Source organism: Nestor notabilis, unplaced genomic scaffold (genome assembly GCF_000696875.1).
Source record: "Nestor notabilis isolate BGI_N333 unplaced genomic scaffold, ASM69687v1 scaffold17000, whole genome shotgun sequence".
NCBI lineage: Eukaryota > Metazoa > Chordata > Aves > Psittaciformes > Psittacidae > Nestor > Nestor notabilis.
The window spans coordinates 3,800-19,226 of NW_009911730.1; the positions used below are offsets into that span (position 1 = coordinate 3,800).

The 15,427-nt window shown below is 48.7% G+C and overlaps 1 protein-coding gene across 1 annotated transcript; it reads right to left on the reverse strand.

The window, feature by feature from the left end:
* Positions 1-2,671: 2,671 nt before the first annotated feature.
* Positions 2,672-15,095, reverse strand: MRRF (mitochondrial ribosome recycling factor). The gene is made up of 6 exons (XM_010016183.1): positions 14,897-15,095; positions 14,308-14,463; positions 12,958-13,076; positions 10,092-10,183; positions 4,283-4,442; positions 2,672-2,855 (listed from the first exon to the last, which is right to left on the reverse strand). The coding sequence occupies exons 1-6, from the start codon at positions 15,069-15,071 to the stop codon at positions 2,778-2,780; spliced, it is 780 nt and encodes a 259-aa protein (XP_010014485.1). The 5' UTR covers positions 15,072-15,095; the 3' UTR covers positions 2,672-2,777.
* Between the last annotated feature and the right edge of the window lie 332 nt (positions 15,096-15,427).

Below are 15,427 nucleotides of genomic sequence, written 5' to 3' on the forward strand. Positions count from 1 at the left end.
GGGCCCTGTCCGCCCCGGTCCCTGCCACCACCCCCTTGGTGCACCTGCCCTGATTGAGCCGCTCAGAGCAAACCCGAGCGTCCTGGTGGAGCTGAGAGCAGCTGTTTTGGCAGCCCTGGGAAGGATGCGAGTCTCTGCCGGGGATGCGATGATTGGGGATGTGAACAGGGGTACCACTTGTGATGGGATGCAGTCCCCTCAGGGACCACCAACCCATGAAGGCCATGGCAGCACTTGCCGTGTGGGAACCTGCTGGTGCCCCAAATCTACACGTGCTGGTGGAAAGGCGTTCCTGGTGAGCGCAGCAGAGCGCACAGAGCCCAGGGCTCAGCTCCATAGGGTCTGGCCGTGGCCCTCTGCGCTGCCCTGCACCAGCCAGAGGCATTTACTGCTGAGGCCAAGCCATTTGGTGGCTAAAGCAGCATCACTGACATCAAATCTGTGCTACAAACCAGTCCAACCATTTTCTGGCCCATAGCCCCTTTCCCTCCTGGGTTATTCAGCACAGCTGGAGCTCCTTCCCATCCGCCAACAGCATCAGCTGCAGCTTCTTATCAGCTCTGGGTGTGATCCAGGCTGGAACCAAGTGAGAGGTTAGATGGAGGAAGCTTTTGGAGCAGGCAGGCCTTGTGCCGCAGCTCCTCATGTGGAGCAGCAGGTGATTTGTGCAGCAAAAGGGAACATGGGACCTGTCCAGAGCCACCCTGTGTGCCAGCCGGCTGCAGCCACAGTGAGTGTCTGTCTTCTTTTCTCCTGGGGGGTTACAGTGGCCTGTGGCAGGCAGGGGATGCTCTCCTGGGCCAACGTGCTGCAGTCCCCTGGCTATGTGTGGTGGGTGCTGCTGCTGCAGTCTTCTGTGCATGGAAGATGCTGGGGCTGTAGCTGGTGCTTTTGCCTGCTCATTCTGAGGTGCAAGGTCCTACAGTGAGCAGGGTGGGCTGTGGTCACACAGCTTTGTGGGCTCCTGTGCTGCTTTGCTGGTATCAGAGGTGAGAGCAGCATCCACAGGCATTGTGGTTGCTCCTGGTTGATGAAGAGTGCAGGGGGTGAGGGGAGGATGCAGGTGAATGGACTCCCCAACTCTCCCCTGCCATGGGGCTGTTGGCTGCAGCCGGTCAGAGAACAAGTCTCTGCCTTTCTTCACATTTAAAAGCTATTTTTGCACCTAGTTTTGCCTCACCACTGTGACCAGCACCAGGTCCCCTCCTGCTGTCTCCCAAATGCACTGGGCATGGCTGCATTAGGGACAGGTAGCTCCATCCCCAGCCCAGTGCTGGTGCCATTTTACTGCTTGGTTTTCATTTATATGGAGTAAAGGGTAAGGAACAGCAGTGAATACTTGGGAAGTTCACCTGTGCAGCAACCCCCTGCAGCTCCACTGCCTGGATCCACTATCCCACCCCTCCACCATCCCATCACCATCGCCTTAAACCCTTGGAGAATGGGAAGAGGCTGGAGAAGCCCCATGGGCAGTGCCAGCAGCAGCTTCTCCACCTGCCCTGGCTTAGGGAAACACCCAGCTGGGCAGCTCCTGCTCCAGGGCAGGTACCAGGAAACCCTTCGGGCCCAGGCTGGATGCTGAGGCTGCAACAACAGCACAAAAAGCCTGGTTGATAAATGTCAAAAGCAATAGAGATTTCGGCTGAAAGCAATTTGCCAAGCCATGCAACCGCCCTGGGCTCGCCATTTTCCGTCCTTCATTTATCATGGTGAGCGCTTTGGCCAAAATACACAAAGGAGAGAAATTGTTGATGTGTGGGGCCCTCGCAGAGCAAATCCTTCATCCTCCTCCCCCTCCCCGCTGCACACAAACTAACTTTTTGGGAGTTGTTTATTTAAGGACTGCAGAGCACTCGGTGCTCTTTGAACCCAAATGCCTTGGGAGCAGGGCTGCGGGGCTGGCCACCACCTTCCCTCCTCTCCATGAGGTGCTGTTGGGAAGTACCTGCTGGTAGTGAGGATTGGAGCTGCACCATGTGCTCAGAACCCTGTTCTGCTTCTACCTCTTCTACCCCCTAAAATGTGGTACTAGTGGCTGGCACGGGTGTTCTGTAAGTGGTCAGGGATGGCAGATGCTGGTTTTAGAAAGTTCTTATGTTGGCTTTTGTTCTTCTTGGTCTGGGTAACACTGACAGCACTGCTTTCAGTTCTCTATCCACAAAGCCTAGGGGAATGCAAAGCCTGTCTCCCCTGCCCACTCTGCACCAGTTGGTGCTGAGCTCCCTCGTGCCTTCCTGGTGGCCAGGCTGCAGGAAACTGCTGGCCATGGCAATGGGCAAACGCCTCTTTTGGGATGCGTGAACCCAAGGAGATAAACCAGCTGGGAACTGGCTGTTCCAAGGTTGCTCTTCCACATCTCATTTTAACTTTATTTTAAGCAAGAAATAAATGCCAAGCTTCACAGCAGGACAGCACAGGCTTCTCCTGCAGTGGTCCTTGCTTCTGTGAGGTGCTGGGATGCAAACGGGCTGGTGCACAAGGTGAGCAGGGCAGTTTTCCTCCTGTGCCCCAGCTCCCATGTGTGAGCCCTTTCCAGCAGTCTCTACTCTTCCTTCCTGTTGTTTTATTTTAATCTTGGTTCCCCCCATTCTGTTGCCACCGGGATGAAGAACAGTGAGGAGAGTTCCCCCCTCCCTCCAGTACAACCCAAGCAGCACAGAGCTGCTTTGGAGGTCTGGCAGGGCTGCCCCTGCCCATTGCTCTGGGCAGGGATGGTCACTGGGGTGCATTGCAGTCTGCTTTGACTCGAGGGGGGAGTGTGTCCATCTGGATGGTGCTTATCCAAGCAGCTCCTTGGTCTTTGCTGCCAGCAGCTTGTCCATCTCGGCTGCAGCGCTGTCTGCCATTTGCTGGATCTGTGGCAACACAGTGCAAGTCAGAGTCGTGTGCTGGGTGAGAGCTCAAAGGGATAGGAGTGACTGGATCACCTCAAACAATGCCTGAAGTCCCGGCTGAGTCCCACCAGCCCTCAGTGACTCTGTGCCAGTGAGAACAGGGACCGGTCAAAGGCTTTGAAAAGAGACACACACCAACTCCTGGCTGAGCTTCACAAGTGACTTGGTCCTTACTTAAGTGAGTTTAGGGGAGGCAGAGATAGAGACCTGCTGGTGTTGGCACCAGAAAAGAGAGGGTTTACCTTGTCCTTCAACCTTTCCACTGTTAGAACAAACCAGATAACAGCAGGAGCGCAGCCTCCGTATGTGCCCAGTTCACACATCAAGTAACTGATCTGCTTATTTCTTATAAAAATAAATAAAATGGTGCCTGTTAAAGCACTGCCCAGGAAGCAGGACTCCTGGTAACACACGATGGATGTGGCAGGCTTGGAAATGGGACCAAAATGTCCATGTGCTCTTTTAAGTGAGTGCAGGTAATGGCTGGAGCACATCGGGGGGGTTATGCACTAGTTTTACAGGACTGACTAAGATGCATTCTCTATGTGATGCTGACCTTTCCTCACCGAAAAATTTGGGTACAAGCGAAAACTAGAGTTGAGACGATACCTCCACAAATGCAGAAACCATCTGTCTGCTCTGGGAGAACGGCTTCCCCACAGGATTCAGTTACAATAGCATGGCCATTTTTCCTGCTTGCACAAATGCTCTGGTATATCAATGTTTATTTTTGTGAGCACACAGAGAACTGTCCCAAAGCATTTGCAATGTATCTAACTTTAGCTGTTAATAAACAAACAGCTAAAAAGTAATGGCCTGCCTTCAGAGGCACCAATTCAGCAAAACACTTAGGCTTGTGCCTGAGTTTATGCCCAAGTAATTGACTTTAGTGACATCTGCTCTTAGGGAATTAGGCATGTGCTTAAGTATTTTCCTGAATTGGAGCCAAAACCTCCTAACAGAGATAATCTCGCTAGCCTTTTCATTAATAACAAACTGGAGCAATCCTCGTTAACACCAGCTGTTTTGCAGTGGCCAGGCACTGTGTAAGTGGTGGTAAAGCTACCAATGTAGGTTGTTTTGCTCCCCGAGTTCAGCTGCTTTGTGCAACAATCCCTGTAAGCATGAAAGCTTTGGGGGAACATTTTTTTTCCCCCTCTGTGTCAACTTACAATGGTTCATATCATAAATCTGGCTTTATGACTGAAGCTCCAAATCTCATAAAGAAAAAGCAAATACAACAGCCATTGTTGACTTAAAATACCCAGCCCTGCACCACCCGTTCCCCAGCTGGGTTCTCAGTGCTGGAGATCTGTCAGCAAAGGGCTGGCACAAACACACCAGAGCTGTGAAACATCATGATGTGGCAGAAGCTATAAAACGATTACCTGCTTTTCCAGCAGCCAGATGGTATCTTCAGACACTTTGTTCTTGCTCTTCTTTACCTGGTTGATGCTTTTGCTTCGCACCTTTCTCAGGGCCTCTTTGGACTTGTTGGTGGACTGCTTGGCAAGCTTGGCCAGGCTCTCCCTGTGCTCTCTGGTTACCCTAGCAGCAAAGAGGGGGGGAAAAGAACACCAAAAGGAATAACAATGTCACGTGTGGCACAGCCAGGTTCATTTTCTGCAGCTGATGCTGGGTAAAAGCAGTGATCATCTCTGCTGCAGCACAGGGATGCCTAAAAACCACCTGTATTAACACAGAGCTTGCTCTGTATTGCAAAGGCAGAGGGACTTAACAGCTCAGGGCATGTTTTTATCCTGCTTGGGTCCACCTGAGCCACCTCTGCACAGCATCACCAAGGCAGCACACCCCAGTGAAGCAAGTCTTGAGCCTAGCATGGAAAGTTCCCAGCACAGCCCTAAGCTGAGTGACTTGGACTGGATCATACTTGGTTTACAGTTGTCACTGCAGTGCTTGAAATTTATGCTGATATGTTCAGACTTCCCTTTTTTCTGCTGCCAAAGCATCTGTGGGAAAGAGGGAAAATCCAGCTCCAGACCTGAGAGATGGAGCTGAAAAGCGTAATCCTGCAGAGCTGGGAGGAAACCTCTGTCCCTTCCTGAAACTCTTGGTATTGTCTCCCTGAAACCATAGAGCTTGAATTATGTATCTGGAAGCTACAGAGCTTATGTTTCACTCAACCTTAGCCCAGCTCATCGTGACCAGGCTTTTCCACCAAGACAATGGTTTGACAAGAGGATGATGCTACACATGGCTAGCCACAGGTAACTCAGCCCAGGAGAACTTCAGCTCCACCTTCCCCATAACGTGGGGCCAGTTACTGCTGTGATGCCACAAGAAAACCCCCAAATTCCCATCCCACACTAAGGTGATGAGGGAGTCTGGCCATCTGAATAAGGCACAGGGAATGGCTGGTGCGTCGCCTCAGCTCTGGTAATGCTCCAGCACCTCCAGCTGATCACTGTCAACATCAACTGCAAGTGCTTAACAATATCTTAATTAATATCATGGCTATTGGAGCTCCCAGACCGCCTCGAGTGTGAAACCCCTCGAGCGTGAAACCCCTGTGCTCCCACTGAGCCTCGCTAGCAAGAGAGCGCCCGTCTGCTCGCAACAGATACTGCAAAATAAACATTTCACTGGAGTATTTAGAAACTGGCTGCAGCAGCCTTGGGTCACCAAAACACTGAGGCCAAGACTCCTCCTGCACAGAGCTCGGGAAACGTGGGGTGAGGGCTCCCGGGGCAGCAGCAGCTCTGCCCCTGCAGGGGGGTGTGCTCCAGGGGGGCTGTTGGGGCACAATCAGACCCTCAGCCCTCCTCAAGCTTGCGCTGAGCCCAGCAAGTGACACACATGCTGACACCTTCCCAGGTTGCTCGCAGCAGATGTCTGCAGAGGCACTGGCCTCATGCCAGTTATCTTTATTTCATGGTGCAAGAGGGAATAGGCTTCCCAGAAGTGATGAGTAATAACAGGGATTTGGAATCGCTAGGAAAGCTGACAGACGTAGAGAGCAGCAACCCAGCTCTGGCATCCACAGTGTCCTCACAGGCACCCTGCCCTTACCCAGGGGCACCCCCAGCCCATCCTGCTCCAGCGGGGAGATGGCCAGTGGATTTCACATGTGGCAGGAGCTTCTGGTCAGTGCAGGCTCCAGCCTGGACCAAACACCTAATTAGAAGTGAGTGGGGTTACTTGTGGTTTCCTCCACATCCCAACATCAATGCCTTTAGGGCTTCTCGTGTTCGATCTCCCCAGCCGGAGGTCCCGCAGCACAGGCGGAACCAGCAAAGCCGGCTCACAAACAGGGGTCTGGGGGAGGTCAGGTTCTCAGGCAGCTCTGTAGGGGGGTAGGGAGTCAATCCTGGCTGCTGAACTTGGGAGGAGGGAGCTGGAAACCCCATCTGCTGCTGGGTGGTGAGGCAAGCTGGGCTGCGGCAGGGCTGGGGAGACCCAGCTTGCCAACAGCTATTCGCCTTCCCTGCTCCCGCTCAGCTATTCCGAGTTGTGCCGAGGGTATCACTCGGCTGCTTGGGGCTGCAGAGCCTTTAAGGAAATGTTTTTGTTTATGCAACGCTGCCAGATTTCCTATGCTTCTTGGCACGGGGTCACAGCTTTCATGCCTCCTTGTCTGTCTTTATTAACACCAATTTCTTTTTATCACTGCACAGTGCCGTGGAGTTTCTCAGCGGGTTTTATGTTCCAGCCAGACTGTGTGTAAATTCTCAGCAATGCTACCAACAATGCCAGAAACGGACACTTTTTCAAGCAGATGCTGTTTCTGGTTAACAAATCCATCAACACGAGCCAGGCCCATGGTTTCTAAGGACAGTTGTTTAATCCTGCCCCCAGGTCTGGGACTTTTAAGCTGTTCTTAGATGTTTTCTTTTCTGTCTAGTAACCGTTGTCCCTACCTCCTCTTTAAAGCCAAAAAAAGCATAAAGTGAGCCTGGGGAAGGGTGCCAGAAGTGGGGAACAGGGACAAAGTCCCTGCCTGTTGCCCTTTCTGTCCTCCCCTGCTGTTCAAGGAGCAGTGGGCTCAAACTCTGCCATTCCCCCAGGGATGGTTCTTCCCTTGCCAGGATCAGGACGGAGGCTGGTGCCTGACAAGCCAGGGTGTTCAGAAATGCCCATTACCCCTTGTGTAACATCTCTTTCTGTTTCCCTCAGTGACCAGTGGTTTAAGCACTGCAACCCCTGGATGCTCCTCTCCCCACATACGGCAGGAGCAGACCCACAGCGAGCACAACGCAGGTCACGTCTCCAACGCAAGACATTTATGCTGGTAAGAGTAATTTCTGTATCTCAAATGCTAGGAATTTCCTGTGAAGAGAGGGATCAGTTAAAGGAAAGTAGGCTTAACTAAATACTCTGCATGCATAATTGCAGATAAACATAGGGTGCAACGTATATTGCTCAACAAAAAGCATGCAAGAGGCTTCTGACGATGAGCGATCCGGAGCAACGCAGCTCAGAAACAGCTCTGGGTTTTTCCAGCAAGAGGGATTTTTGGAGTCCTTTCTCCCTGTAGTAGGTATCTTTGCATATTTCTTAAAGGGCAAAAGGAAGAAAAAAAAAGCTCACAATGAGTCATTAAACTTTCAAAAGAGTCATCTGGCTTTCAGTAAAGCATGTGTAAAAATATTACTAACTTACAAACAATATCCAGTGTAACACAATGGGTCCAAAAAAGATGAATCTAAAAATGAGGCACCACCATAAAAGACACAAGGTCAGGTCAAATTCGGCCAAGAGATCAACCAATACGAATGTTCCCATGGCTGCTTTTCTTTCTTTTCTTTTTTTGCCCTTTTAAAACCCTCAGAGAATACTTTTTACACAAATAAATATTGCCTGTGCAGTGCTAGCAACACAAACAGGCGAAAGCCTTGGGGAGCAGAGGGGATCCTAGCAGGCAGCAGAAGTAAACACCAGCGGAACGAGTGTATTTTTTCTGCTACAACTGCAATGCAAAAACTAAACTAATAGAATAAATACTGGAAAGTAAACTCCATTTGAAAATGCGCAGTTGAAACAGTCTCAAGCACTGAAGCTGGATCTGCATAAGGCAAAATGACACGTGTCCAGCTGATAAATCAGACTAAAAAGTGTGTTTAATAACAGGTAAGGACAAGTCAGCTTTGATTTTACTTTTACTGTGCCTCCCCTCATGACAGAACTGATTTCTGCGGAAACAATAACGTCTCTATTGTCTCTTCATTTCTGATGTGTTTGCTCATTTTTCACACCTGCCATAATTTTGGCAATCTCTGCATCTGTTATATTCTTTTGTAAAGAAGAGTGGGGAAAATGAAAAACTTGGAAAATTTGAAACAGTAATTTGGAGATACAGTATTAAGGAGAGGTCTCTCATAGAATTTGGTTATTTCCATCCTCCCTGTGCATTAGAAGGTTTTAAGGTTGGAATGGTTTTTTTGGTAAGTGGTTGAAACTCTGAAAGACCCAGTCGTGGTACTAAAGAGCAAACGGGACGGCGAGGGCAGACCTGCACGACGCATCTCTCAAGCTAAAAACCTCTTTAACTTAGGACCCATTGGGCTGCCAATCAGCTAGGGGGAAAGGGGCCAGGACCTGCACTCCTTACACACCAGAGGAACAGGGGAGCACATCCTCCCTGGAGAGAGAAGACTCATTTTAGTTCTGCAGCACCACAAAAGGTAGGGACAGACCATACGCATTTGTTTAAAAAACAATATATTTTTTAAGATTGGGATTTTCAGTTTTGGAGTTTCCTCCCCTGCAATTCATATTCAAGGATGACCCAAGTGCCCATTAACAATCAAACCACTGTGCAGCAACCCGGGAGCCTCAGCAATTATGAAGATAATGGTGCCCTCCTCCTCCTCCTCTCCTGAGGAATGGGGGAAGGGCAGGGAGCACGGGGAAAAGAAAATCAGCAAATAGAATGATAATGTCATTCCCTCTCACCAACAGCAACGGAAAGCTGCAATTAGACTTCTCTGATCAAAATGCTAGGGGAAAAAAATCCATAGAATTTTAAAAGTAGATGTAAAGCACGAGAAATACTTGGCTCATCTTGACTGAGGAGTCACCTGCTTGTAAAACGCAGCGCACGTGCAAGGCGCTTGCACGCACAGGCAGTGTAGGGAGCTGTCCTCACCCTTCATGGGACCAGCACTCTGTAACCCCAAGGTGGGAGATCACGTACACCTGCTCAGGGCATTTAGATGGCCGCAGGGTCTGAGCACCCACAGGAGCTTGTGAGTTATCCTTGCACCACACAAACCTGCCCCTGTCCCAGGCTGTGTCTATGCAGGCCAGTTGTGCAGCACAGTAGGAGCAGAGCTGCTGGCAGGTCCAGCCTGGTCGCATGGACCAAACACGTGTGCAGCGGGGGAGCACTGGGTGAGCTCCCAGAAGGTACCTCTCTAGTATGATGAGGTACCTCATGTGAAAGGAATCCCGTTCACAGGCAGAGCCCCCAGCGTGCTGCAGCCCAAAGCACACTAAGCAGGAATCATCAGGATTGCTTCAAAAGCACTCTCCTGATCCAAACTGAAGCACTGATGCAGTAGCACCTCCTGCTTCGTCCAAGGGCTGGGACACTCCTGTGATGGATGAGGGAAGTGATGCTCAAACCCTAGCCAGGAGCAGCCTGCTCTTCTAGCAGCTCTATTCCAAAGCTTCTACACAGCCATCAGCTTCACAATGTGTATTACATGAGAAGAGGGAGTGGATTCTTCAGTCAAAGCTATAAATTTCCTCCTCCTTTCTTTCATCACCACATTTTAGTGCCTTCTGCAGCAAGGTGCTATTCACCCCTAACACTACTAGTTCACATCAGTGCTGCTGCTACTCTATGCTGGTGTAATTCAAGGAATTTACAGCAGGGCAGCAAAAAAGCAGCCCCTGCTTTAAGGCGGTACAGCTTCAAAAGCCTTTGGCTGTCTCTTGTGAAGTGCTGCAGCCAGCTAGGACCAAGTCTCCTCTGCAGGGGGAAGATAAAGAACAATAAGACCAACCATTAGATGCCAAAATATGATGACTTAGAGCTCAGACACTTGGAAGAGCTTCCACCAGACATTTTCTTAGGGGCTTAGATTTTTTTCTGAATCTGAAATACAGCTATTTGGAAAGCAGCTGCATCATGACATTACAGCAATCGTGCATGCTTCCCCTCTGAAGGGCACTCACTGCAACCCATTGTGTTATCTTGCATGATGATGAACTTGGGCAGCCATCAATACTCACTTAGGAATTGGCACCCGAATTATTGTCCCATCCACTTCTGGGTTCAGGTTCATGCCACTCTCCCTTATAGCCTTCGTAGCTGCAGCTGTGCTCTGTAAAACAGATCAAAAGGTAAAGGGAATTAGGAAATAATCACTCCCATATGCCAGAACTCTGTCAATAGTTGGCAATCCATCTCCATGGAACATGGAAACATTTACTTCTGTTACCAGTAAGATCAGGAAGTTACATTGGTGCAGAGAGCTTTGATCAAACCGAATGGGAAACTACGGCTGCGCTCAGTATCGGGGTAGGGGGGCACAAAGGGGGGAAGAGGGGAAGGGAAGCAACAACAAAAGAAAACTGTTTTGCTTCTTTGAAACTATTTGAATGGTTTGAGGCAACGCAGAGTGAAACCGCAATAAAATCCCAAGACGTCCCCTGACTGTGGCGAAGGAGATGAAAGATTCTGAGCGCTTAAAAATTCCAGTTGAATGTTTCCCACTAGAAATCACACAGTAACTTAACCACTTCAGCGCTACAGCCTAACCACATTACATCAGGGCAGTAGCAGTTGGCTGAGAAATAGTGCCTGTGCCCAGCGCTATGTTTATCTTGCACCTTGTTACTTAGGATTAACTTCTCCAGACTCTACCACCACTGGCTGACTGCTCTGCTCAAAAGGTGGGGTGCTGCAGTGGAGTGGCTGCGAAGTGATTAAGAGGCTTCCTTCCCCATCCCAGGGCCCTGGTGTACCCTTACAGAGTGACAGGCTTAATGATTAAATCAGAGTTTTGCCAGGAGCAGCGCTCTGCCAGGTTGCTTCATTCTTGACGTTGTCAGTAACGACACCGAGTGAGTCTGTATTCTTGTGCTATTTCCTACAAGGCACATTGCTATTTCTGATACTCCTTCCCATCATTAACTTTAGCTCCAGGCTGCTGCAGGAGACTGTATTTATGGTTATTATGTATTTATCAGTTCAGCTTTTGTCAACTGAGGCACAAAGTAAAGCCTGACATATCTGCTTAGGTCTCCGACGTGTGGCATCACTGAACGGAATGAATGCTCTGCTGGTGTTTTGTAAGACCTAACTGCTGTCCTACAGAACACAACAAGGGCAGAGAAAACGTAACTGAGATGATCTCAGCACATTAGGAATGTAAATGTGTTATTCTATGGACAGTGCTTGCTCTGTAGGAAGGAAATGCTCAGTAAAAGCCGTGTTGTTTAACATACAGATTGGAGGAGAGAGAGGAAGGGGAAAATACTGCAATATTGCTCCACCAACTTGCAGCCCATGAAATAAATAGCCATGCTTAAAAAACATAATCTTGTTTGGTTTTATAACTCCCAGGCAAACAGAATTTGGCCCTGAAAGTCCTTTTGTGATTATTCTCTTTTCCAGACTCTTCAGGCATTTTTATTTCCTTTTCAATGGCATGAAGTACTGACAATATGCTGTAAATAATGACATCAAGTAAATTATCTGTAATGGCTTTAAAGAGTTCAATCTATCCATGGAACAGCTATGGTATAAACTAACTGCATTGAGAGAAATAGTTCTTAGCTCTAGTAGTCATTTGGCTTAGACAGGCAATGCTACACTGTGGTACTTAATTTCTCACATGCCCGTTTCTCAGCCTGAGCTCCTGCTTGGACACAGGCTGTAGTCACGGAGTGACTTCCCCAGCACTCCAAGGGACCTCGGTACACTCGCTGATGAGGAGCCTCCATTCTTCAAAGCCATTATACATGCTGGATGCACTTTAAGAAACACTTAGGCATCAAGTGCCTTACGCTGACCTCCTCTGAGACTTTGCTGACTTAATTGGGGAAAGCCTTTGCAAAATAAATAGAGATAAGCTTTGGCAAACCTCCAGAGGGATGAATAGCTAACCTTGCGCTCCTTACTGCTCCTATCTACACAGCTGCCCAGCGCTGCCTGTGTGAGCCCACTGCAGGGGACCACTAGTGCTTGATCCTGAGGCAGGATTTAGATTTGCTGCCTCATTCAGGGGCAAGACTAACTAAGGCTCCTGCAGGAAATTAAGGGAACTCGGATCTCCCAGAGAATGGGTAAAAACACCTAATTCGGGCTCTGAGCTGTAGATAATGCCAAGGGAGGAGCTCACTAATCTCAGCAGTGCTCTGTGACAGCGCTTAGCATGGGCACAACTTAGTCCTACCAGGGAGGCTTTTCACAAGCTTGTAGGCTACATCAGCAGCTCTCAGGGGGTGTCACCACCCCTGGTGATAAGTAAGCAAGTTTTACAGGAGTTGGATGGTGTTCTTGGCACAGACTATTCCAACCATGCATCTGGTTCTGTGCATGGCCACTTCTTCACAAGGAACTGAAATGACATGAATACAACAGGGCAGATGCAGCATCGCTTCCACATGTGCAGTTCAGGTGAACCTAAGGAGTGTGTTTGTGCTCTGGGTGCTGTAAAAGCACGGGAAATGGGGAGACCTGGCAGTTAATCCAAGCATCCAGTCTCCGACATGCTCAGCTTTGAAACCAACCTCTTGTAGACCCAACTGACGGGAAACCAGTCCCCCAAACAAACCCCTCACTCTGTGGTATTTATGGATATGACCCCAAGAGCAACCCCAGCCTGATGGGCAGCGTGTAACTCCCGTCTGGCCCTGTGCTGCTGCATGTGAGATGCTCTGTGCACCAGGCAGGGCTAGCGAGTCACTCAACCCGTGTAGTCAGCAGCAAAATGCCGCTTCTGTTTTGTGTCAGCCGCGAAGCGACACAGAGCCAGAGCTCTCAGCCCTGCCAGGTTTGACTGATTTTGTCTAAATGTCCCTTTGCTCAGCACCAACCTGTTTGTTCCCATGTAATTATCTCCTTGCAATGCCTTTGATAACGTGTCCTTACCTCTGGAAAACTGGTCATGTTCACTACAATGAGCTGCGGTGACTTCAGTGAGATCTGCCCCAGCTGGTTCAGCGGAAACTTCCCATCTTTTGTCATCACAATTATGTGATCAAGGGCCCCTCAAAAGAACCAAACACAGGGGAGTTTCAGTGTGATACAGCAAAGCTGAATAAAAACGTGTGCAGTGTCCCACTTCCCTTGTGCTATGCAAAATATAGATGTTACAAAAGGAAAATAAGCCATGTTTATTCAGACTTCAGATGCTGTTTGTGTTCCTGCATCCCCTGTGGTATTTGCAACCTAAATATTTCAATGCTGCTCTAAAGCACAAAAACATGCAAACAAAACTCGTGTTTGTTTTTGTTGCTAGAATAGGAAAACTAAGCAGGATTGTTAAGAATTAAAAGGAAATCGTTGTTTTTTAATTCTCAGAGCATAAAGAAAATCAAACTGTTGTTATAGAAATCAAGACTATTGTCTTTAATTTAGCAGCGTTCTCTTCATCCTCTCACTTCCCCCCCCCACCCCAAGTCCCAAGAGGAGGTGTCGTACACTGCCTAATTTAAAGTATTCAGTTTCTCCCTGAGCTACTCTTAATCTGCTCTCTAGTTTCTGCTGCAAAATGTTAACAGGCCAAAAGGCACATGGGACAAGAGGTACTTTATCAGTGCAATTAAAAAAAATACCTATGGCTAAAATAAATAGTTAAGAGCCTGAGCTATGCTTTCCAACTCCATTAAAGACTGAAGTTCCCCTGCCAGAGCTGGGGTGGTGAATGATTCAAACTTGGTCATTGTTTAATGTTAAATTTTATCCTTGAAACTTGATACTACTTACAAATACGTATGTTCAGAGTGTTATAGTAACCGTAGCTTAGTCAAATATATTCACATTTCTTCTTAGAACACAAACTTCACTAAATGAACAAGGCTTGTAAAGGTCACTAAACATAAAGATGAACAGCAAAAGAAGTTTGTATACGCCAGACACCAGCCTGATGGCAATTTCCAAAAGGCTAATTTAATGGCAATTGGATTTTTCCTGCCCTACTGCACCATTAGCTGACAACCTGCTTCTTCATCACATCTGCAAACGGTTCAGTTAGACACTTTTGACATCTCCCACTTAGAAAAGCTATTTCCAGGAAGCTATTAACAAAAATGGATTCTTCCTGGTCAAGCTCAGGGTGAAGAAAGCCTTTAGTTGGGGACAGCATGGTTGTAGTAATTGGGTGCCCAGTGAATAACTCCATAAAAACAAAACAGATTTGGAAAAACTCAGAGTTCTCTGTTACTAGGAAAGGTATCCGTGTTTACAAGCAATAGAACATCATGCAAGAAGGTTACCAACCTGGTGAGGTTCTAACACTGAGATTTCTGCTTAAATCTTCTTTCAGAGCTTCTACCACTGCCTGCATGTCTTCACTGGTTTCCTCCAAATTGATAATATCCTCAACTAGGGCAGCACTGATATTCACTTTGGCTTGACTCTGTCCTTTGCCTTTAGCTGCAGATTACACGAAAAATTAAGTTCTATTTCTGACAACAGTTAAGTTGTTGCATTTGAAAGCAGAAATAAGATATTAAACCCCCGCGCAATTACATTCAAAATTGAGTCTAAGATAAACCAAAGTAACTGTATTTTTTAATGAGTAAATAACCCAGCACTTAAGTATCAAATGTAGTTGTTGGTCATGCTGTGTGCACTGACTCCAGCCTTGACTCTGGTGATTGATACCCACTGCCCCAGTGCAGCAGCAGCAGCTCTCCCAAGGGAAGGGTCAATACTTCCCATGCACTGCACCACCACGAGGCAAACCAGCTCCTCCAGAGCTGTGTTCTGCCTAAGTCAGAGCAATACTGGTACATGAGATACAGGGGACAGGAAAGGAAATCCTGGAAACATACCAAGGGGTTGCAAACAGTAGGAAACCCATTACCTTTCTTGGTAGCTAGCTGTCTGGTCAGCAGCACCTGATGGACACACTGCCTGCAGCCATCCAGGAGCAGGGCTGGGCAGCCCGCAGGAGCCTGCGGCAGCCCCCGTATCACTGCGAACGAGGAGCGATAGAGGAGGGAAGGCAGATGCCGGAAGCATCTTAGTGCCATGGCCATGGTCTGCAGCGCCTCTCTAACCCACCTGCAAAAGAGGAGAGGCAGGCGGTCCACCCGGCGTGCTGAGAAACGATTCAGGCCTTAGTTGTACCTATTGGTGCGTGGTGGGAGTTGAGCCTTATGGGTGTTCTGCAGCGACCAGCGGGCAAACTCAGTGGCAGGGGCTGGGCGGCTGCATGGGAATGCATCTGCACAGCTTGTGACACAGGAGCCACGTCTGCTAAGTACGAACAGCTCGTCCGGGGAGCGGGTGTTTACACATCGGCGGAGTAGAACCGCTCATTTCTGCCGCTCGGGGTCCGAGGCCCCAGACCCCGCTGGGCTGCCCCGGTTTTATTTCGGCGCAGTGGTTCGGC